Source organism: Talpa europaea, assembly GCF_964194135.1.
Source record: "Talpa europaea genome assembly, chromosome: 6".
NCBI classification, from domain to species: domain Eukaryota; kingdom Metazoa; phylum Chordata; class Mammalia; order Eulipotyphla; family Talpidae; genus Talpa; species Talpa europaea.
In genome coordinates this window covers 3,719,526-3,744,132 of record NC_140072.1, presented here as the reverse complement: position 1 = coordinate 3,744,132, position 24,607 = coordinate 3,719,526, and the positions used below count along the sequence as shown (strand labels likewise).

At 45.8% G+C, this 24,607-nt stretch overlaps 1 protein-coding gene and 1 pseudogene across 2 annotated transcripts in view; both read left to right on the top strand.

Moving 5' to 3' along the window:
• Positions 1–8,614: 8,614 nt before the first annotated feature.
• ROCK2 (Rho associated coiled-coil containing protein kinase 2) overlaps positions 8,615–24,607 on the top strand; it is a gene marked incomplete at both ends in the record, with an annotated part of 107,980 nt that continues 91,987 nt past the window's right edge. Inside the window, one exon of the mRNA XM_084234661.1 lies at positions 8,615–8,755. Within this exon, the coding sequence (XP_084090787.1) occupies positions 8,615–8,755 (141 nt within the window). The remainder of the gene's footprint in view (positions 8,756–24,607) is intronic.
• LOC311172195 (L-lactate dehydrogenase B chain-like) lies at positions 9,979–23,009 on the top strand (annotated as a pseudogene). The gene is made up of 2 exons: positions 9,979–10,014; positions 22,082–23,009. The product of its transcript is annotated as an L-lactate dehydrogenase B chain-like (transcript).

Here is a 24,607-nt window from a genome sequence, read left to right as displayed (position 1 = left end):
ACAATGGAAAAATTGGAATTTTTAAAAGTTACAGGGCCTCTAGAGCTCAGGGGGAGTCGGCCTTTCTTGAGTGTGATGCCACTAGACTTTGGGGTGACAAGGGAGGCCTGCCGGTGCCCCCATGACCATCACAGAGGCCCAGCTGGACTGAGGCTGGCATTGCTCCTTTTCATCTCTGGCCAACATGAGACAAAGCCCCAGAGCCCGGCAGCTGCCCCAGTTCTCTGGCTCCTGCCCAAGAAGCCACACCGGGGACCAAGGTCAGGTCCAGGGGACAGGTCCTACATGCCCTCCCAGGAATGCCCTTGTCCACAGGAGGCGGAGAGCAGCAAATCAGGAGCTGAGGCCCTACCGGGGCGGGAGAGATGCTTCTGGCGTCCCTCTGGGGTCTGACTCCTCTCATTGACATAAGGGGAAACTGAGGTCAGAGAATGCCGAGACACCCAAAATTCACACAGAGTCCCATTCAACAAATAATTCCATGTAGCTTACATTAGTTTTAATTATCATCTTTACTGTTAATTTTGGTAATTTTTCAAAGTGCTTTCGACTGCTATGCTTGCTCAAGGCCCATGAATTTTATTTTTTTAAATGTCTATTTTTGCATTAGTCAAAAAAAAAATCACCTTCTTTTGATTATCTTGCCTTTGACTTTGTTACAAACTGATTTCAAAAGGCAAGGAAGCTGGTAATAGGAGCAAGTCCTTTGCCAAGAGTTGAGCTGTGTCCAAAGTAGCCCCTTGCAAGTGGCTTCCTCACCCAATATATTTTCCCTCTTTCCTTTGACAAGTGCCCTTCAGAGAATGGAATCATGAAGGGAGAAGGCAGCAGCCAGCAGTAGGTAAAGGCGGAGACTCTGCTGGCAATTCAGAGGGTTGAGAAGAGGAAACTAGAATCCCAGCTCTCCCCTGACTTCTGGGTCTTGAGAGTGTCAAAGATCTTCCTTTAACAGGGTTAGTTCCTCAGCCTGATGCTCAAGGGCCCCTAGATCCCCACAGCCAGTATCTGATCCAGCCAAAGCTTACTCTTGGCCACAGAACTGATGGATCATCCCTTCCCCGCTTCCCCTCAGGGTCTGCTGCTGGAAGGTGCTTCTGCAGCGGTCCTAGTTCTTGCCATTGTCCGAGTCCCTGTCTCTGCCCTGAGCTCCCCTAACTTCCCCAGAGCACACTGTATATTTCTCTTGAATGTTTCCTACTTGATAGGATGTCCCAGCTGGCTGGTCCTTTAGAGTTCACCAACGTCACCTCTTTCCGCTTATAGGCGAGGATCTAGAGGCCCAGAGGGAAAATAACTTGCCTGAGATCACACAATTAGCAAATGGAAAAACTGGGACTCAGCTTTCCGGTTTCTCGACCCATTGCATTCAGCATCTGAGTGGAGCCAGAACATATTTCCTTTTTGTTTTTTTCTGGAAAAGGGCGATTCTACCACAAAGGGCTCTTCAACTGCTTACTTCTGTCTTAGTTTTTAACTTGTCCATATTTACCTACCTGAAAATAAATATACAACATTTAGATGCAGTCATCGACCTGTGTCACCCAGCGAAACGTGGAGGTCATTTTTTAAATTTATTTTTTAAAGATTTTATTTATTTATACAAGAACTGGGGTACAGGTCAGAGGCGCAGTAGGGTGAGAGAATTCACCAGAGAAAGAGTGGGGAGCAGAACAGGCAGACGGACCGAAGACCCTGCTGAGGGGAGCAGCGGGTGAGACAGGAGAGGTCTGCTGTACCATGTGGGTATCTCCCTGGCTGGCTGGGAATCGAACCCGCACCGCAGAGGCTGCGGACAGCTTCACAGCGCTGCGCTCAACCCACTGTGCCACCAGGGAGGCCCCTGGAGGTCATTCTTGAGCCCTCTCTTCTCTTTTATGTCCAGAACACAAGCCAGGTCCACTGCAGCAGATGAGAGAACAGACTTCTGATGTCTTTTTTTCTCCCCAGTCTTACATTTGTATACCCCTTCGTGTAAGTTTTCTCATTTTAACCCTTGAATCGACTCTGCGGCCTGGCTTTTATAGAAGAGGCAGTGGAGCTCCACAGGTGAAGTGACTTTCCCACGGTCACCTCGCTCATCAGTAGTGCGACCAAAGCCTGAACCTAGGTCGCAACTTCTTTTTCCCCTGCTGGGCTCTAAGATAAAAATGGGCCCCCCCCCCTCTCCAGTGGGGATCAGAACAAGGATCTTTGACCAGGTGCTTCTAGATTAACCTGCTTCCAAGATTTACTGCGTAAGTACTTAGAAAAAATGGCCACAAAGAGCCCTGCAAATATTAAGTGTTGTGACCGGTAGGGTAAAACTCTTGAAACCTAATTAGGTCAAATTGCAGCGCTCTAGAGAACACGTGTGCCTCTCCACCAGCTGTGGGGACTCATTCTTGACCACCAGCCAGGTAAGCGTGAGGGAGCCTGAATGTTAGGAAATACCCCTTCTTCTCCTGGGCCCCCAGTTTTTCCTAGTTCTTTTTCATCCTTTCAGATTTCACCAGAATAATGACTCTCACAAGCTTTCCCTGATTCCCACCTGGACTCTTGTGGTCTTTCAATTCTCTTAGCCCGTGTAGTTCTCTTTTGTAGCACTTGCCATGTTGGGAATTATTTGTGTGACTATTTGAGTCATCTCTGTCCCCTCCAGCAGATGATAAGCCTAATTAATAAGTGCCCACAGGGATTATTTTTCTGCTGCTGGCTACTGCGTCACTAGCACATACACAGCTTTGCTGCATGAATGAATGAATGAATGAATGAGAGTACTTGGAATCTTGGCAGCTTTTGACAGGCGAGGTGAGCTGGAGCACCCCTTCAATATACCAGATGCCATATGAGCCTTCTCTTATTTAATTCTCACCGAAACCCAAGGGGAGAAATTTAAGTTCAGAGAGGCAAGTTTGTTTGCCCGAGGCCACACAGCTAGAAAGGGACAGAGCCAGGCCTGGAAGGAGATTTCTGTGCCTTGACTCCATGGACTCTAGTGGGCTGGCCTCTCTGTCCTCACACCATGACTTCATAAGAGTCATGGCAGCAAGTGGAATATCACAAGGGCCAGCTGAGCCATCAAAGTGCCACACAAAAGGCCAGGAGGTTCAAGTGCTTCCTTGTTTCACAACCAGGCAGGCATCAATGGAGGCCAAGTGTTACCCTGTGCTCTAGCGCCACTTTAATGACAGTTTTCTTTGTAGGCTTTGTAAGTTGTTAATTACTCATGATCTGAACCACCTAATTATAAATGGTGGCTTGTGAGTTGTGAAAACGTCCCGCAAACTGGTCTCCTCCTACTTTGCTGTGTCACACTCTGCTGAGTCCCAAGACTCCCTCACCCCGCATGCCCATGATTGCTGAGAGGTCCCCAAGTGCCTGTCTCACAGGCCGGAGGACCAGAAGCTGGTGCCCTGGGCCGGGATCTTCAGTGACTGGGGCCTGGGGGGCTTGTGTGACATCACACAGCATGACAGGGCAGACTCTAGGCCTCCCTGATCTGGCTTCCACTTATTCCCACTCCCTAAGCACTCATGCCCCTGTTCTTTAGTCATTACTTATTTTCCCTTTAATTTACCTATTATGTTCCCATGCTGTCCTGGAAGCCAGAGGACTGTTCTCTCTTTCCCTTTCCAAACCCAGCTGAGTCTAAATCTCCAGGTCCCTTGCTTCCTCCTTTTCCCAAACCCTTCACTAGAAGACACCTCTCATGCCAGGATCCTTAGCGGTCTCTTGGCATATTATCTGTCAATCTCTTCCAGCACTTACCTCTCTTGAATTATAATTATTAATGCTTTCTCTTGTATCCATTCATCAAACAAACGCTGAGTACCTCCCTGTTCGATGGACAATGTGTGACGCGAACTCTGTGTAGGCAGAACCCATGATCACTTCCTTCACGTATCTACCAAAGAACTAGCCACGGCTCCAGCTGAATTTAAAAGGAAAAGAGAACACAGGGAATGGCCTGGAAGGAGATTGCCTTCCAGAGTGGTCCATGCTGGGAGGGCAGGGAGAAAGGGGACAGGAAGAAAAGTGGCACCCACAAAGCCCAGAGTGGGGACAGGTGAGGACATGAACCTGTTCTTTTCCATGAGCAGGACATCCTATACCGTGTGCAGTTGTGCTGGAGCAAAGTATGGAGAGGGACTAGCGACTAACACTCCTCGTTCGGTAATGATGGTAAGCGATGGGGAAGCACTGATTTGCTCTGGACACACAGCAGATCCAATAAGGGGGATGTTAAAAACACTGATAGGGAAACAAACACAGTGCCTTGTTGTATATATTGTTAAAAGTTACAGGGCCTCCAGTGCTCGGGAGGAGTTAGCCTTTCATTAAAGGACATCAGATCTTGAGTGAAGGAAGCGTTCAAGTGTGAGCGGAGAAGGGAAGCATAGCACAGGGTGAAATTGGCTTAACCAGAGAGGGAGGAAGAGAAGAGCTGAGTTTGTCCAGCTTGAGAAGAAGTGGAGAAGCAGAAAGAGAAGTGTCTGGAAAGGGAAATCGTGGACACCGCACAGAAGGTCCCAGATTCCACTCTAAGGACTTCAAGTATAATCACGGAGCGTCCAAAAAAGATTTGTGGACCAATTTTATCGATGTTTCGCTTATGGGGAAAATGAAATGGTCAGATGCGACATCAGGTCTCCTGCCAAGCTGGCAGAACCAGAATCAAAGCTGAGCTTTCCAGGAGCCCAGGCATAACTGGGACCACTTTTCTCAAACATATCTAGATAAATCCCTGTGGTGCGACTTACATTTACTTCCAAGTATCCTTTAAACCTTGCCCAACCCTTTCTCTGAGAATCTTTCATAGTATATTGGTGAATAACTTGTCTTGGACACATACAGTATCTTTCATCTGGAGATCTTAAGGAGCCTTAATGACAACCAAGCTTCATTATTTCTGTTTTGTGTATGAGGAAATTGACTCACAGTGGGGTTCAGCAATTTTCTTATTCATGCTGGGAGTTATTACCAGAGGCACGAATGAAACTTAGGGTGAGTTTCTATTTCATAAACCATTAAACTCTGGACCCTTTATAGTCGCGGAGTTTACAAAAATAATGACACCTTAGTGTTGAGAGTTCAGTCTTTATTCTGTTATTAAACCTTGGCTTTTGTGGGACAGAAGCATCTCATTACGACACCTGCTTGAGTTATTCTGCAGTACACAAGATGGGAAGAGAGGTCGTGTGTTTTATTGGTGATGCCCAGGCCACTGTGGCTTCATTGTTTCCCTCTGTCCAGCCATTATCATGTATCTGAGTCCCCATTACATCATCTGTAAAATGGACAGAACAACATAACCATTAACAAAAGGCGTTTGGAGAAGGTATTTTCTATAAAGCACGTTGCCTCGTACATAGACGTCCTTATACCAAATCATAATCCTTTTCATTAAAATCAGTAAGTGCCACATGGGAAGACAGAAAAAAATGGCCTTTTGACAGCCCGATCTGGGGCTGGAGTTAGATTGCATCTGAAGTGAGCATCACTACCAATGTGTAATACGTTGATAGAACAAGAACTGTGTTGGTCAAAAAAAAAAAAAAAGATTTAGGTCATATAAACAAAGGAGTCTTCTTTTCTTCTTGTTGACAAAGGAGGACCTCATAAATTTTTTTTTATTCTGTGGCTTTTTACATGTGTATTACACAAATGCATGCATTCTTGTAAAGGTTCAAACAAACCAGACATAGAACGTAACTTGAAAAGTTACTATCCCAACCTTCCTACACACATTCTCTTATCATTCAAGGTCTTCAACCATTCTCATATACATACACAATCTATATAAATGACGGTCTTCAGGGGGTGCCCAGTAAATGTCTCTCAATTGCCACTTTTTCCTTTTTATGTAAGGTTTCAACGTCCAGCATTTGGGAAGAAGCATGGTTGGCCTACCAAGATCCATAAGAACACAGAACCAGTCATTGTGAAACTATCTGGACTCTTGTTCTTTTTGCTTTGCATTTTATACTGTCTTGCAAACCAGAATCCATAAGCATTGATTATTCTATTATTTTGCTCCAGTGCACATACAAAAGGGCCTGGCTCACTTGGTGAGGTCTGCGGTGGTGTGACTGAGTCGTTCAACATCTAGATGAAAGGACTTACCTTTGGCCCAGAAGCTACTGTTATTATTTGAGAGAAAAAGCTGTATTGGCTTCACCAGGGTTTATTCCTGGCTAAACCCAAGTGAAAGTGGCTCTAATACAAAAGATGGGGGTCTGAAAACACTGATTAAAATGCTACTTTGGCAAAGTCAAGGCTTTAGAGCTACGTTCCCTAACTGTGGCCTTATCTCTGACATGCCCGAGAAAGGTTAAGATACTACAGGGCCTCCCCCTCCCCCATGGCGCACCGGCTGAGCACAGGGTTGCGAAGCTGCCCAAGGCCTCCGCGGCGCCGGTTCGATCCCCGGCTGCTCCCCGGCCACCGGAGGAGGGTCCCCCATGGCGCGCAGACCTCTCCTGCCGCCCGCTGCTCCCCTCAGCAGTGTCCTTCGGTCCTTCTGCCTGCTCTGCTCCCCGCTCTGGCTCTGGTGAATTCTCTCACCCTCCCGTGCTTCTGACTGTCCCCGGTGCTTGCATAAATAATAAAATAAATCTTAAAAAAAAAAAAAAAGATTCCTACTACTCAGTGACTAACAGATTTTAGGAGCGGGTCATCCCCTCCTATTGCTAAAATATGTTCATCCGCTCCGGATTATTTTGGGGGCAAAAAGTAGGTTTCAAGTTTAAAAATTTTCCTGTTCTTCAGCCTCTTTACAGAGGGAAAAACTCCCGTCCACGCACGGTTGTGGGCTGTTCTCTCCTGCCCTCGCCGCTGGCTCGCAGAGCCCACCCGGCGTGCTCGAGCCACTCGCTGTTTCGATTAACTTTTCCCGGCACAACTTTCAACTTCGCCAAGATTTCAGGGGCTCGGCGCTGGGGGTACCTGCCGGCACCCCCCCCGCCACCGTGCCGGGCGAGTCTGGACGACCCCGGGCGCCCGACGACCGTCCCCGCCGGGTCGTGGCCCTGAGGCCCCTCGGGACGGCCCGGCCGCCAGCGTCCGCGAGGCCGCCCCGCTGCCCGGCCGTGCCCTGGGAGACGCGCTTCCCCGCGTGGGGTCACCGCGCCGAGCGCGGGCTCCCGGGCGCCGTCCCTGCCCCCGCACCCCCCCCGGCCCCCAGAGGCGCGGCCCCCGTCCCTGCCCCCCCAGTCCCTCCGAGGCGCGGGCCCCATCCCTGCCCCCCCGAACCCCCCGGCCCCCGGAGGCGCGGCCCCCCCGGCCCCCCCGGCCCCCCCGGCCCCCCCCGGCCCCCAGAGGCGCGGCCCCCATCCCTGCCCGCCCCGCCCCCCCCGGCCCCCAGAGGCGCGGCCCCCATCCCTGCCCGCCCCGCCCCCCCCCCCCCCCCCCCCCGGCCCCCGGAGGCGCGGCCCGTCAGCTCCGCGGACGGAAGCGTTTTCTGTCGCGCCTTGTTCCCCGGCCCCGCTGGGGCGCGCCCGGGACGTCCCGCCGGGCCTGGGGTCCGAGCGCGGGGCCCCCGCAGCCCCCCCGCGCGCCCCCCCGGAGAGTCGGGGGCTTCGAGGCCCCCAGGCCCCGGGCCCGGGCGGAGCCCCGCAGGCGCGGGCAGCGGCCGCCGGTCGCCGGGAGGCCCGAGGCCGCATAGCTGCGCCCTGAGTCAGGGCCCGCGGGGGGGCGGCCCCTCCCCCCCCTCCCCACTCCCCCCTCCCCCCACTCCCCTCTCCCCTCCCCTCACTCCCCCTCCCGGCGGGGGGCTTGGGGCGGGGGGCCCGGGGGCGGGGGGCGCGGGCGGGCCGCCTCCGAGTCCGCGGGTCGCCGCCCGGCCGGGTCTGGGGGGGCGCGGGGGCGCCCCCTTCCCTCCCCCCGCGGGGGCCGCGCACCCGAGGACTCCCGGGGCGGGGGCGGGCGCGAAGGAGGCTCAGAAAGGAGAAGGGCGCCGCGGAGCAGACAAGAGGAAACGCGAAAAATGTATAAATAAATACATAAATAAATTTAAAAAAAGGTGGAGAGGGGGAGGGGCCGGCCGGGGGCGCGGGGGCGGGGCGGGGCGTGGGGGCGGGGCGTGCGGCGGGGCGCGGGGCGGGGCTGGCGGCGGGGGCGGGGCCGGCGGCGGCGCGCTCGCGGCGGCGCGCGGAGGGGCTTGTGGGTAGCGGCGGCGCGCGGCCGGGCACGGGCGCCGCGCGGAGTGTGAGGGCGCGGGCGGCGGCGGGGCGCGGGCGGCGGCGGGCGAGCATGGGAGCCGGCCGGCGGCGGCCGTAGCGGCCCGGCCTGGGCTGCGGCCTCCCGGGGCCCCAGAGGGCGGGGCGGCCCTGCCCCGCGCCGGGGTGGCGGCGCCCCGTCCCGCTCCCGCCCGAGTCCTGAGGGAGCTCGCGGCGGTCGGCGCCCCCGGCGGCGCGGACCGGCCTGAGGGGCGGGGACCGGCGGCGCCTCGCCGCTCGCGGCCGGCCGGCGGCCCCGGACCGCCCCAGGCCCGGGGCCCGCGTGGAGCCCCGCGGCCGCCGCGGGAGGCGGGCGGTGGGCCCGGGCCGAGCCCCGCCCGGGCCGCGGCTCTGGGGCGGCGCTAGGCCTCGCGGCGGCCGGGCCGGAGCGCGCAGCGGAGCGCGGCCCGGGCGGCGGCATGAGCCGGCCCGCGCCGGCGGGGAAGATGCCCGGCGCCCCCGAGGCCGCGCCGGGGGACGGGGCGGGCGCGAGCCGCCAGAGGAAGCTGGAGGCGCTGATCCGCGACCCGCGCTCGCCCATCAACGTGGAGAGCCTGCTGGTAGGTGCCGCGCCCGCGCCCCCGGGACCTGCCCCGCCGGCCCGCCCGGCCGCGGCGCCCGCTCGCGGCTTCCGGCAGCCCCGCGCGCGGGGTCCGCGCGACCCGCCCTCCGCCGCCGGGCCCCGGGCCGGAGCCGATCCGGGCGCCCCTTCCCGGAGCGCCGGGAGGAGGCCCCCTCCCCGGCCCGCCTCCCCCGGCCCGGGAGGCGGGGGCCGCGCTCCGAGCCCCGGACGCGCCCCGCGCGTGTCCTGCCGGGGGACGCGGGGCCCGGGGAGGACCCCGAGCGGCCCCTCCCGGAGCCCCACCTGGGGCGCGTGACCAGGAGCCGCCCGCGCCCCGGGTCTGCGGTCCGGACGCGCGCGGAGTTTCCCGCTCGGGGTTGGGAGGGTCGGGGGCGCTCTCGTCTCTGCACGGGCGCCTCGGGGGGCTGCGGCGGGGGCGCCGGGGCCGTGGGCGGGGAGGGGGCGCCGCGCCCGTCGCGGCTCGGGCCTCCGCGACCTTTGCAACCCGCGCTAACCGCCGCGGAAGGGCTGCTCGTCGGCGGCCTTTTGGAAACGAGACCGTTTTGGAAACGAGACGGGTTCCCGAGCGCCGCGCGGGCTTGTTTTGTCGGGGCGGGCGCGTGCGCTGCGCGGACAGCGGCTGGATGAGGGTCGGGACGCCCCGTGGGAGCGGAGGGCGCGGGGCTCCGGCTGGGGGCGCGGAGGCGGCCCCGGGGGTGCCCCCCGCGGGCTGCGCCGGAGCGGGCGTCGCGGGCCCCGGACGGCCCCGCCGCGGTCGGCCCTGCTGCGCCCGCTGGAGGCGCCCGGCGGGTGCGCTGCGGGCGCGGCGTCTCCTCCCTCTCCGGGCCGCCCGGCTCTGCCGTGGGGCTGCTCTGAGGCTCGGGATCGCGGCGCGGTGACTCGGTTCGGCCAAAGGGCAGGAACTGACTGCGAGGCCGAGGCGCGGGCGCGTCCCGGAGGCGCGGGGGGCGGCGGCGGGGGCTGCTCGGGGCGGCGGGGGGGTGTCGGAGGCGGGACGCCCCGAGTCCCGGAGCCTGCCGCTGGGGTGGGGCGGCCGCGCGCGGGGCTGAGCTGCTGGGCTGGCGCGGAGACTGGCTTCCCTCCCGGCATTTTCACTTTGGTATTTTGCTAGCGAGACTCTGACCTACGGCCAGAGAGTTCAGTTAAAAATAGAGCAGCAGCTCTCGGGGCTTCGTCGGGTCCTGGTCGGGGTACGGGGACATGGTTCACACTTTCGTCTCGTGGGTCTCCAGTAAGGTCGGTCATGGCTATTGAGGGGCTTCTGAACTTGACCCTCAATGTGTATATACGTGCAGCGTGGCCACACCTTCTGTTTGATTAAAGTATTCCCGAAATTAAGAGGAAGGCTGGGTTTAAAAATGAAACTTGGCAGGTGCTCAGTAAACAATTTGATCCTTTCATTTATTGAGTGGCTAATACAGTGAAGACACTTTGTACTTTTCTTAGAGTGATGTGTTCCTGGTATGAGAGTTGATATCAGATGTTGCCAAGTGGACCGACTTTTGTGAAGATTTTAGTTGATTAAATAAAGCGGTTCTGAGTTGCAGTAAATATTACTAATTGCACCTTAAGTCTTTTCTTTAGAGCGAGATTGCAGGTGCTTCTACTGCAAATTGACGAGGTGAAACAAAGCCTTAACTAGTTTTAAAGTACATGTACTTATAATTTACTACATATATTAGAATGAACTATTTTTTGTTGTGGTACTATCCCTATAATATGAAATTCACTTTTGAAACCATTTTTAAGTGTCCAGTTCAATGGCATTAATTTTTGCGTTCTTGTGCAGCCATCACCAGAACTTTCCCATCTTTCCATGGATGGAAAATGGAAACGCTGTGAGTTAATCTTTCAGAGTGTTAGAAAAACATATTTCCTGAAATACTGATGAAATAATGACTGGCATCACTTTAAAGATTTGAAACCTTATCATTTAGCCTGCATGTCACAGTCGGTCATTGTCTTACTGCCGATGGCATTTTAATTTTAGCTTTACTGTAGAAAATATTCCTTTACAGAGAAAACTTAGTCTTATAAAAACAGTCTTGCATCTTACTGCTTCGTTGAGGCGCTCAGAAAGACCCATTTAAAGTTGGTCTACTGCCTAAGATGACAGAAGTAAGAAGATGGAATACACCAGGAATTACTGTTTAGTTATTTTCTAGAAGATTAGGTCTAGATGGCAAAAAATACATTTGTATAAAAAAATGTTTTATGAGACAACATGTACAGTGCTTCCTTAGCTCAGTGCTTGGTGCAGTGTAGTGCTCATTAAATTTAGCTTATTTCTATGGGCTAAGCATATTTTTAGTTAATTACTTTAAACTTTCTTTGAAAAGGAAAGTGGTTTTACTGGCCACTGTTTCTTGCCATATAATTTGAATGTGCAGCATTATCTTTTGAATTTGCTGTCAGAAAAATGGTAGAAATCTGGCACCGACAGCTGGATTCCAAGACTGTAACAGTATAGACTTTATTGTCTTTTTTCTCTGCAGAGGCTTCTTGCTTTAAGTAGATCCTTAAATTAGTCTGAAGATAATATATTTCTTTTGTGGTTGCAGATTGTGAGTGCTTTGGTATTATTTAAAAATAGAGTTTTGAGAGAGGTTTGCTTCTGTAATCCTTTGTTGGGGGTAGGGAGGGCCTTCCATGGTAAGTCTTTGCAGCGATTGAAGCTTTGGGTCAGCCCGAAGGCTTTGTCAAGATTCAACTTCTCCTGCTGAATATTATGGTCAAAAGAATTGTATTTTCGTATCTTTCTGAAGGTTTGTGCTTTAGGGTTTTTAGTCTTTGCTTTTTAAAGAGTAAATGCTTACAATAACCTGTGGGATTCAGGTTGATGGAGAAAGGTGATTAAAAATTTATGATGTAAAATGACTTAGAATGCGAAAGTGTTTTATTGATTGATTTTCTATACCTGTGAACTTTATGACAATAGTTTTTTTTTTTTAAACTGTGGTTTCTAGAATTTTTTTTTTTTTAAGATTTATTTATTTATTTATACAAGCACCGGGTACAGTCAGAAGCGCCGCAGGGTGAGGGAATTCACCAGAGCGGGGAGCAGAGCAGGCAGAAGGACCGAAATACACTGCTGAGGGGAGCAGCGGGTCTGCACGCCACATGGGACCCTCCTCTGGTGGCCGGGGAGCTGCTGGGGATCAAACGGGCGCTGCAGAGGCCGCGCGCAGCTTTGCAGCCCAGTGCGCAACCGCTGTGCCACCGGGGAGGCCCTTTATGACAATACTTAACCAGTGCTTTAGCCTCTTTCAGTTTGGTGCTGGTTACTTGCCTGATTAAAACAAAATAGTATATATGTTTTTCCCACTGTGTAATAAGTGTGAATATTATAAAGACATAAAAATGAAATAGAATAAATATTGAAAAAATAACATCACACATGCTTTTTCGGCGTGCTTGAATATTTATGGCATAAATAGGATTACTTTAAATAAAACCTGCATTTTTTTTTTTTAAAGATTATTTATGCATACAAGAACTGGGTACAGGCCAGAGGTGTGGGGGGTGAGAGGATTCACCAGAGACAGAGTGGGGAGCAGAACAGGCAGGCTGACTGAAATCCACTGCTGAGGGGAGCAGTGGGCGAGGCAGGAGAGGTCTGCTGTGCCATGTGGGTAGCTCCCTGGCCAGTGATCAAACTCTGTGCTGCACTGGCTGCGGATAGTGTCATAGGTTGTGTCTTAACCCCTTGTGCCACCTGGGAAGCCCTAAAACCTGCATTTTGGTCTGGAAATATTTAAAGAAAATGAGTTAGAGAGGGTTACACAATGTCAGGAACCTACTATTTAGATGAACTTGAACCTCATTGAAAATACAAATCCAGGGGCCTCCCCGGTGGTGCAGCGGTTGAGCGCTGGGTTGCGAAGCTGCCCGAAGCCTCTGCGGCACCGGTTCGATCCCCGGCTGCTCCCCGGCCACCAGAGAAGGGTCCCGCATGGCGCGCAGACCTCTCCTGCCGCCCGCTGCTCCCCTCAGCAGTGTCCTTCAGTCCTTCTGCCTGCTCTGCTCCCCGCTCTGGCTCTGGTGAATTCTCTCACCCTCCCTCGCTTCTGACTGTGCCCAGTGCATGTATAAACAACAACAACAAAAAAAAACGAACAAACAAACAAATAAATAAGTAAAAACATGCCTCCATAAAAAAAAAAAAAAAAAGAAAAAGAAAATACAAATCCACCACCCTTTAGCTACAATTCTGATACAGAAAGAACTCTGAAAACCAAGGTTTTGGTACAACTTTATTGATAAAGTTCAACATGATCTGATGTTAGAATCTAGTCAGTTTGACCCCTTTTGGTGTAGATAGTAATATTTTTCTGTGGAGAAATGTATTACTTTATTTGCTTTCAGGATGCTGCCTCAGATACCCAAGAGGGTTTTTATGACTTTACTATATATGGTATATGTACTTTATTACCCTTCTAAAATCCAAAACATTCTGCATTTGGAAACATTCTGTCTCAAGGTAAGACCAGTGTAGATTTAAGTAAGGAACTGTAGACTTACATATATCTCAAATAGTTGTAAATATTGTGTATAATTATCTTAGAGCCTAAGTTTTTTGAGTGTCCTGAGGAGACAGCCCTCTTCTCTCATTTTGAATTCCAGAATATACTAAACATTAAGAGATTATAGTATGCAAAAGTGAATTATAAGCATAGAAACATTCATGAAATCACTGCTTGAATTAATAACTAGAATACCAGTCTGTTGAAGTCACCTCTCTGCCACTGCTTAATTCAGTTTTCCCGCATTGTCCCTCTGTTATCCTGAAAACTTTTATTATTACTCCTTGTTTTATTTCGTAGTCTACCCATTTGTATTATCCCTAGTGTTTAGTTTTACTTGTTCTTTTAACTATATAAAGTGTTAACATTTATATATTTTGTGACTTACCTTTTTTAATTAATATTTAAACCACAATCTCTTGCTTCAGTCTACTTGATGGATTTTTCAATTGTTTTACTTTTTTTTTTTTTTTTTTTTCTCTATTATGGGAAGTGTTGCTGTGAACATTTCCGGAGCACAAGGAAAGTTTATCTAGGCTACAAGTAGAATTGTTGGGTTTTAAGATATACTTAAAATTATCCCAACAAGGAAATGGGTAACATTTAAATACCACCCCCCCAACATTTTTTTAATAGAGAATTTCAAAATATAGTGAGGTTAAAGAATTAACAGTTTTTGATTTATATAAAGTTGCAGATAATAGTATGCTTCTTTAAACACTACAGCATGCATTTAATTAACTGGAGTTCAGTATTTGCTTAGTTTTTTAAGACATAAATCTTGAGTATCTCGAATTTACTGAGCTTCGACAAATGCACACACCTATATAATGCAAATTCTTATCAAAATATAAAATACTGCTGTTAACCCAGAAATCTCCCTTGATTGCTTTTTCGGCTAATTCCACACATCATTCCTTTAGAGTCAATCACATGCCTGATTTTTTATTTTGGTGCTGAAAACTACTTTTGCCTCTCCTAGAAGATTTCATGTAAGTGGAATCTTACTATAGCAGGTACTCTTGTATCCAACTTCTTTGGCTCAGCATAGTTTTTTTTAAGGACTAATACTGCGTTGTATGTTTCAGTGTCAGCATAGTTTTTGAGGTTGATCCTTGCAATTGTGTGTATCAGTAGTTTTTTCCCTTTTTTTAATGCTGAGTAATATATTCTAGGCATGTATAAGCCACAGTTTGTTAGTCGTCTGTTGATGGATACCTGGGTTGTTTGCAGTTTTGGCTGCTATGTATTATATACTTTGGCTCTTAATAACGCTTGCTATGAACAATCTTGTATTGTATTCGTGAGGACATGTTTTCATTTCTCTTAGGTAAATATTTTGTAGTGGAAATTGCTAGGTCATAGGATGGATATGTATGTTTAGTTCTTAAGAAACTGCCAGATCTTTTCCCAAAGAGGTCATAGCATTTTTTTACTGCCACCAACAGTGTAAGTTTTAATTGCTTCCCAATATTTAGTTTTCAGATTTTAGCCATTCTGTGGGAGGGTAGTGGTATCTCACTGGGATTTTATTTGCACTTCCCTATGACAAATGATGTACTCTTTCTTGCACTTACTGGCCATTTGTGTACTTCTTTGTGAAGTATCTTCACATTTTTTGCTCATTTAAAAAAATTTGGTTTATTTTTTATTTGTTTATTTCTAATGTTGAATTGTACAGGTTCTTTATATTGTCTAGATAATCATTTCTTTGTCAAATATATTTGAAAATATTTTCTGCTAATCTGTTACTGTTTAAAAAAATTACTTGTTTATTTTTTAATCAATTTTTTTTATTTTTTGAGATTCTTTTTTTTTTTTAAAGATTGATTTATTTATTTATACAAGCACTGGGTACAGTCAGAAGCGCGGTAGGGTGAGAGAATTCACCAGAGTCAGAGCGGAGAACAGAACAGGCAGACTGATGAAATACACTGCTGAGGGGAGCAGCGGGCGGCAGGAGAGGTCTGTCGCGCCATGTGAGACCCTCGCTGGTGGCCGGGGATCGAACTGGCGCTGCAGAGGCTGCGGGCAGCTTCGCAGTCCAGCACTCAACTGCTGTGCCACCAGGGAAGGCCCTTTAATCAGTTTTTAGTTGCTTTTTCTGCCTAAGACACCTATTCCCATGTCAAAAAGCATATTCTCTCTCTCTCTCTCTCTCTCTCTCTCTCTCTCTCTCTTTTTTCCTAGAAGCTTTATAGTTTAACTTTTACATTTAGGTCAAGGGTACATGTTAAGCCAATTTTAGTGTGTGATGTGAATTAAGGGTCAAGGTTTTATTTTTGCCTACATTCCCCATATCCTGTAGCTGGCCTGGATGTGCAACATCAAATCATGCTCCCCTCCTCCCAGCTTTATTGAGGCTGATTGACATGGAACATACTCATTTAAGGAATATAATTGATAAATTGATACATGTATATATCGCCGAGTGTTTGCCACAATAAGGTTCACCTCACATTTAACTTTCAGTTATTATGGTAAGAACATTTGAGAATTTGCTTTTCTTAGCAACTCTCAGTGTCTCAGTCAGCATTGCTAACTGTAGTCACAAGCAGCAATTAAAAAAAGTTCTGTCCTTTCCTAATTGGATGATTGCTTGGTGCCTTTGTTGAAAATCAGTTTAGTGATAGATGGACTTTTATTGTATTTCTACCACCTTGGTGACTATATTAAATCTTTAGTTGTTTGAATGAATAAAGATTTGCCATTTTTTAATTTATAAAATTAATATGTTCTTAATGTGGAAAATTTAGGAAACAGAATAGTTTAAATGCAAGTGATTCTTAATCTATAATCTCTCTCCATAGAGATAACCACTTTAACATTTTGGTATAAAAATCAGAAAAAAAAAGACTAAAAAAGAAAATTATACTCTCCTCATGCTTTGTCATTTTTTTATGTTACATGAATAATAGAAGTTTTTATGCAGGTAGATTTATCACTCTTCTCACTGTAGAGTGATTTCTGGCTTGGATGTCGTAGGACATTCTTTATTACTGAGATTATAATGTTGTATGCCTGACTTTTAGTACTTTATTTTTTTTTTAAAGATTATTTATGCATAGAGGAACTGGGGTGTAGCCAGAGGTGCAGGGGGGTGGTGAGAGGATTCACCTGAGTGGGGAGCAGAACAGGCAGATCTACTGAAATCCATTGCTGCGGGGGAGCAGCGGGGAGACATGAGAGGTCTGCTGGTCCGTGTGGGTCACCTCCCTGGCTGGGGATGGATCTCAGGCATAGGGGTGATATTGTTGAAACTTAACTCCTAGGCCAGCAAGGAGGTTCTCTTTTAATACTCTCTGTAATGGTTTTACTTTTAGTGTTAACTTTTATTCCATTTAGAAATCTGATGGAAAGAATAGCATGGTGGGGGGGGGGCTCCCTGGTGGCACAGTGGTTGAGCGTTGGGCTGTGAAGCTGCCCACAGCCTCTGCAGCGCCGGTTCGATCTCTGGCCACCAGCAAGGGTCCCCCACATGGTGCGCAGACCTCTCCTGCCACGCCCACTGCTCCCCTCAGCAGTGTATTTCGTCAGTCTGCCTGTTCTGCTCTCCGCTCTGGCTCTGGTGAATTCTCTCACCCTCCCGTGCTTCTGACTGTACCCAGCGCTTGTATAAATAAATAAATCTTTCAAAAAAAAAAAAAAGAATAGCATGGGGGTTCAAAGATTTTCTTAAGATTTGTTTATATATTAAGAGTTTCCAAATTGTTTAATTGGGAACCTCTGTTTATATCTCTGTTCTTACCATTGCTTTCTATTTGGAGAGTGGCATTTGGGGGTGGGGGAGAGAGAGACTATTGATGATAGATTTGGTCTCCATTTGGGCCTCTTGAGTTTGTCTAAAAAAATATACTCTATTACTATATTTAAATCTTATTTTGTGCTGACATTCAAAAATTATATATGCTCAGTTAGTGATAAAGGGATACTGGTGGGGCCTCCCCTGGTGGCGCAGCAGTTGAGCGCTAGGTTGCGAAGCTGCCTGCAGCCTCTGCAGCACCATTTGTTCCCCGGCCACCAGCAAGGGTCCCACATGGCGCGACAGACCTCTCCTGCTGCCCCCTGCTCCCCTCAGCAGTGTATTTCGTCGTTCTGCCTGTTCTGTTCCCCGCTCTGGCTCTGGTTGATTCTCTCACCCACGCCTGTGCTTCTGACTGTACCCAGTGCTTGTATCAATCAATAAATAAATGTTTAAAAAAAAAAAAGGGATACTGGTGAAAAACATGTGGATGATTAAGAGCAACTTACAGCTTTTGGTAAAAAACACAAAATCTGCCATTTTTCATTGTCATACGGAGCTTAATACCTAAATTGATATGAAATCATGATGGCATTTGGGGTTCTACTAAAACAGCTTTTTCTCACTTTATTCTTGATTGGAATCATTCTCTTTTCCTCTCAGCTGTACTCACCCCAGCCACCTTTAATTATGATTAAATTATAGACATTCTCTTTGGGCAAATTCTACAGTTGAGTGTCCCAAACAACTCTTTCTCTCTTTGTCAAAAAGGAGATGCTGAGGTTTGGTTTTGGTTCATTGTTGATAATCTTTCTGGAAGTATTTCTAAGTCCAAGAATGACTTTATGATTTGTTGCTTCATTTTGGATTTTGATAGGGAAGGTGTTTTTTCAGATACCTAAAGTCTATACTTTTTTGTTATGGTGTTAAATGTTTAATGTCTTTTATTCTCTAAAAAATACTCTCTAAAAGAGTTTTAGGCTTTTTAGTTATAAAGCAGGTGATAGAAATTTTCTTTATTTTTAAGGGATTATATATAGACCTGGAACTAATTTCTAACTTCATTATTGCAGTGGTTTTTTATGCCATGGAAATGAATAGCAGAGTCTTGTCCAGCAGTACTGTACTGCATTAAGATGGAACAGACCAGAATAGTGTTGGTATTGTCTTTATTACCTGAATGATTGTGATAAGGAATTCATAATATACTAAGCATTGTTTTTTTTTTATATATACTTCTTGCTTTTAGAGTTTGTTTAACAGAATGTAAGCTCTTTTAGGACATGGTGTTTTTAGGGGTCTTATTGTTGTGCCTTGTAAATTGTACTTCTTTTCCTAATAAACCCAAATGCTAAAGAAATAAATCCAAATGCTTATATTTTTTGTTCCCTTTGTATTACTTAAAACAGAGAAAGAAGGTGATTTAGAGTTATGGGAGTTTTTCTTCTGTATCTGCTAGTGATGTTCATTTAACAAAGGAGAGCAATATGTAGTATCTTGCTTCTAGTAAGTCTTTGATAATTGTTGGTTGAATGAAGTGTTGCCTGTAGATGTAATGCAAGATAAGGTACGTTTCAGTCTCTTATTTGCTCTTAGAATTACTCCTGAAATAAAAGCCTGGCAGTTGATAGTTGTCAGAAGGTATTGAAAATAGTCAGTTATCATTGTTTAGTAGCTTTCTAAGTTCTTTTTAATTGATATATACATACTGTAAAGTTCACACATTGTAAATGTACCATATACTGATATTCAGTGAATTTATAGTACTGTGAAACCATCATCCGAAACCATTTTCATTTAAATCCTAAATTCCCTTGAGCATGCTTGAAGTCAGTCTTACTCCTGAGCCTGATCTCGTTTCTGTTTTTATAAATTTTTCTTCTTTGGAAATTCCATATAAGTAGCATCATATAATATGTAATTATTTGTTCTGGCTTCTTTCACCTGGCATGATGTTTTTAATGTTTTTCTATGTTGTAGCATATATATTTTGTCTTTTTTTCATTGTAACATTCCATTTTATAGCTTTACACATTTTTTATCATTCATTATATGTGTGGATATATTTTTGTTTTTTCTTGGCAGATTTCAATGACTGGGATTGTAAGGTCATATGGTTAATTGAGGCTTAGCTTTTAAGAAAACTGATAAACTATTTTCCAAAATGACTGCAGCATTTAGCATTCCCACCAGGAAGTTATGAGGGTTCCATTTTTTCCCTCATCTGTCTTTGTGACTGTAGCCATTGTAGTTCATTTTGCTCATAAGTGATGCTGAGTATTGTCTCATGCACTTGTTAATTTTGCTTGTTCTTTTTATTTTTATGATTCATGAGTGTGGTCTACCTTGAATCAATATGTTTAAATTGTTTTTTGTTTTTGTGTCAGGAGTTAGTGATTAAATGGTGAAGGGAGTTTGAGTTTGTACACCGCAAATCAATTCTAATGTTTAGAAATGGAATACAAATATAGACCAGAGCCTTTTGTAGATAGAATTACCCTACCAAGTAGTCTCCCCACTAAGCATATTTTTCCAACCTTGCTCTGGTGTACCTTTTGCTTCCAAGTACTGAATGTGCTTTGCCCTGTAACGGTAGTGACACTTCTCGTGGTTGTGTAGGCTATAGCTCAAGTGAGGTACTGCTTACTTACTAATTTATTGACTTACTGAATTTCAAGTTTCTCCAATTCTTCTCTGTGTTTATCTTTCCTTTTTTTTATTACGTTGAGCACGCTAAAAGTAAGCTTATAAACTTTTCTCATCTTGACCCAACATTTATCATCATACTTTCCTGTTCTAGTTATAAAGCAATTCTTAGTATTAATTTAGTAACTTGGTTTCTGTGAGGGTGTTTTAAGCACTGTATATTATATTTTGTGTATACTTTGAACACCCAGTTGAATTTAACAAATATAAATATTGTCTGTTGTTCACAGATGACATATGACATTGGATATTGACTTGTGGGATTACATTCTGCACAAAATTTTGGAATTTATCCAAAATACAAAGTTTTTTTTCCCCAGATGTAAAAGTAGCTGCCTTATTTAAGCACATCCTACTGTTTTGCCTTATATTTCAGGATGATTCCTCTAGAAGTCATACTGGAAATATGTTTATTGAGGCTGAAGTTTACGCTTTAGTTTAGATGATTGTATTTTTTTGATTTTATCAAAGATAACCACTTTCATCTTTTTTTTTCAAGAAAGTTGATTTTATTTTATTGTTTTGAAAGAAAGATTTATTTATTTTTGCATACAAGAGCTGGGGTACAGGCCAGAGATGCGGGGGGTGAGAGGATTCACCAGAGACAGAGTGGGGAACAGAACAGGCAGACTGACTGAAATACACTGCTGAGGGGAGCAGCGGGTGAGGCAGGAGAGGTCCGCTGCACCCTGTGGGTTGCTCCTTGGCCGGCTGTGGATCGAACTTGTGCTGCAGAGGTTGCGGATTGCCTCATTGTGTGGTGCTTAACCCCTTGCGCCACCAGGGAGGCCCTCACTTTCGTCTTTAATAAAAGATTAAAGACATTTTTTGAACACTCAAAAATCAAAGAAATTATTTCAAAAAACACTTAAGATGAATAAAACTTTTTGGTTATAGTGATATTAATTTTTATAAAAAGTGCACTGGCAGTTTTCATGTGGCTTGCAAGTTTTAGTGAAATGTGTTTTTGTATGTTGAAAGTTCTGCAAAAGTATTTAAAATATTAAGCTTCCAAGTACTTAATATAATTTTGAAAGGTGTTTCACCTTTTTGGGATAACATTATTATACAGTTTGTGGCACTTTTGGCTTTTATGTTACACATTGAAATACATGGCCATATTTTGCATTACTTAGTTCAGGTTGAAATCGAATGGTTCATAATGGTGTGTTGTGGTTGACTAGCTTATCTTAGTTGAAAGAATAAAGATTTAAAAATTTTTTCATTGTCAGCCTTTAGCTTTTATCAAGTGCTGCTAATAGACCGTACAATCAACGCCAATGGAATAAGTAAAGGTCAGTGATTTCATTTCAGGGAAATGAGATAGAAAATCAAATTAGGGAAAGAATGGCAAATGTAAGCGTAATGTTAAAAACTAACTTTAGAAAAAAATTGCTTGGAGTTAACAGAATATTTAAAATTGCTTTTAAATATGTAAAATTGACTTTTGTATTGCTGTTCCAATGTTTATATTTCTCAAGATGTAATCATCGAAATTAATATGCAAATGAAATAATGAACTTTTCTCTAAACTTATGACTATGATATGATTCAATATTTGTTGTATTCACTGTGAAACAATTTTTACAAGTCTTACATCCTTTCTAAAAAATAATTTTAAAAGAAGTGATAATTTAATCTGTTGAAAAAATTTCCGTAATGGGTTAAAATAAAAAGGAAATCATCTATCTGTCTGGGGGTTTAAAAGCTTAATTTAACATCAGTATAGTTACGGCCTCACTCCTACAGATCATTTTTAAGTTAAGATTTTTCTAATCTGTAGCTGCTAAAGACAAAAGCTAAGACAGTGGCTTCCAAACTCACCTGAAGAACTTAGAGATACAGATGCCTGATTTCCACCCCAGACTTTCTAATATAATTGGATGTGGTGTGACCTAGGAATTTGAAGTCTTAAAAATCCCAAAGTTTTGGACATTGTCTTTTTTTTTTTTTTTTTTATAGAGGCATGCTTTATTTATTTGTTTGCTGGTTTGTTTGTTTGTTTTTGTTTATACATGCACTGGGTACAGTCAGAAGCACGGGAGGGTGAGAGAATTCACCAGAGCCAGAGCGGGGAGCAGAGCAGGCAGAAGGACCTAAGTACACTGCTGAGGGGAGCAGCGGGCAGCAGGAGAGGTCTGCGTGCCATGTGGGACCCTCCTCCGGTGGCCGGGGAGCAGCCGGGGATCGAACCGGCGCCGCACAGGCCGCAGGCAGCTTCGCAACCCAGCGCTCAACCGCTGCGCCACCGGGGAAGCCCTGGACATTGTCTTTTTTGCACAACTTTTACTGAGTCTTTTGAGAGCGTTCCCTCTCCAGTGTATAATGGCAGCTCTTGAGGAAAACTGTGCAAGTTGTAGAAGAGGAGGCAGTGGTTCCAAACAACAAGATCACTATAGTGGGTGTTGGACAAGTTGGTATGACAGGTGCCATCAGCATTCTGGGAAAGTCTCTGGCAGATGAACTTGTCTTTGTGGATGTGTTGGAAGATAAATTGAAAGGAGAAATGACAGATCTGCAGCACAGGAGCTTATTTCTTTAGGTGCCTAAAATTGTGTCAGTGAGAGACTGATCACTCTGTGCCATGGATTCTAAGATAATGGTGGTAACTACAGGAGTCCTAAATAGAAGGAGAAAGTTCTCTGAATATGGTACAAAGGAAAGTCATTGCCTTCAAATTCATTATTCCTTAGGTTGTCAAGCACAGTCCTGATTACCTCATTGTGATCTCCAACCTGGAGACTTAATGCACTTCAACCAAGTACCACGCTGTTGAAAGTGGGTATAATCTGGATTCTGCTAGATTTTGCGCTCTTGTGGCTGAAAAATTTGGCATTCACCTCAGCAGCTGCACTCAGTGGATTTGGGAAGACTGTGGTGACTGTGTGGAGCCTAGGAACTGAAGCCAGAAATGGGAACAGACAATGATAGTGAAAATTGGAAGGAACTGCGTAAAATGGTGGTTCAGAGTGCCTCTGAAGTCATCAAGCTGAAAGGATACACCAACTGAGCTACTGGATTGAGTGTGATGACCTCACTTAATCCATGTTCAAAAATCTAACCAGGCAGGATTCATCCAGTGTCAACTATGGTGAAGGATGTATCTCATTGGGAGTGAAGTCTTCCTGAGCCTTCCATGTGTCATGAATGCTCCTGGGTTAATCAGTGTTTTCAACCAGAAGCTGGTTGCCCTGGTTGCTCCACTCAAGAAAAGTGCAGATGCCCTGTGGGACATCCAGAAGGACCTCAAAGCCCTGTGACTTTGGGTTCTAGACTGTGGAGACATTTTAAAACTATACTATGATGAGCCATGAGCGTTTAGGTTTCATCCATGCACATGGATCACAGCCTGCTTTTATCTTCTTACCAATAACTGTGAATTTGGACTCACAGAATCAAAACTCACACTTGGTTTAATGTTTGTATAGGAGACTTTGAACACGTAAAATTAACTATTGTTATGTGAAAAAAATTCTACAGGTAATCCTTAAATCAGGGAAGTATGGGAACCACTGTGCTCAGGGTGCAGCACAATTCAGAGGTTAGCAAAGTGGCCCGGGCTTCAGAGTTATCCAAAAAGGGGAGAAAACTTTTTTCTCACGAAGAGAGGCTCACGAAGGCTAAGGTGAATCCAGAAAGTCAGAATTAGCTCATGGGGGCCAGAATCACCCCTAGGGTGTCAGATCTTTTGATTCAGACATGGGTCCAGCAATTTGTATTTAAACAAGAGTTTGAGGTCTTTTTTAATTCTTTCTAAGGATTTATTTATTTATTTATTGTATCTAAGAATTGGGGTGTAGGTCAGAGGCGCGGGAGGCGAGAGGATTCACCAGAGACAGAATGGGGGAGCAGAACAGTGGATCCATTGAAATCCACTGCTGAGAAGGAGCAGTGGGGTGACAGGAGAGGCCTGCTGCGCCGTGTGGGTCAACTCCCTTGGTCTGGGATCAAACTGAGGCCATAGCGGTGATAGTGCTGACACTTAATCCTTCCACCACCAGGGAGTTCCCTCAGGTCATTTTGATGCAGGTAGTCTGCAGGTCAATATCTGAAAAACAGGACTGGAAAAATAAAAAAAAAAATCTTTTTGGCATGCAGAATTGGTTATGTGGAAAAGACTGACATGGAGAGATGCAAGATATTTCTAAAATATCAAGGGTCATCATATTTTAGAACTTTCAGAACTCAATAGGAGTCAGACTGAGATTTCTCTTTTTCTTACTTTAGAAGAAAATTTAATTTGCCAAGTAATTCTGAAGAGAGAATCAGAAGATACACCAAATAGAAATGAAAAAAAATTTATTATGGTAAAATATAAATATTTTAAATTTCAATATGAAAGTTATTACTTCTTAGCTTTCTGCGAGAAATATAGTCTACAGAAACTCAGTGGCCTAGAAATATATAATTTTGATGATTCACATTTAATAAATGGTAATGGGAGAACTAGTGATGGTCTTTTGAGTCACTGAGAGTTGACTTCATTTGGGGAGAAAATTTTCACTAGAAATGTATCCTTCAGAGCATGGCCCCAAAGCAGGATTGTGAATGTACATCTGTGATTGTGACTGTCTAAAAAATAAGTCATTCAAAAATTATTTTGTGGTTTCTTTTTCAAAGGTAAGCAAAAAAGGGAAAAAAACTCAAAATCCTTAAATGAATATTTTGAAATTTACAAAACAGCTTTTATGTTATTGATTGTGTTAGAGTCATTAACATATCACTGTTGCACACTTTGCGATTGTTTGTCTTTATATCATTAAAAATTTAAAAACCCAGCAATTCTTAGGCAGTGGATAAGAATGCTCATAGTCACTCTTTAAAGTACTTGCATATCAGATTTCTTACTGTTGTGCCA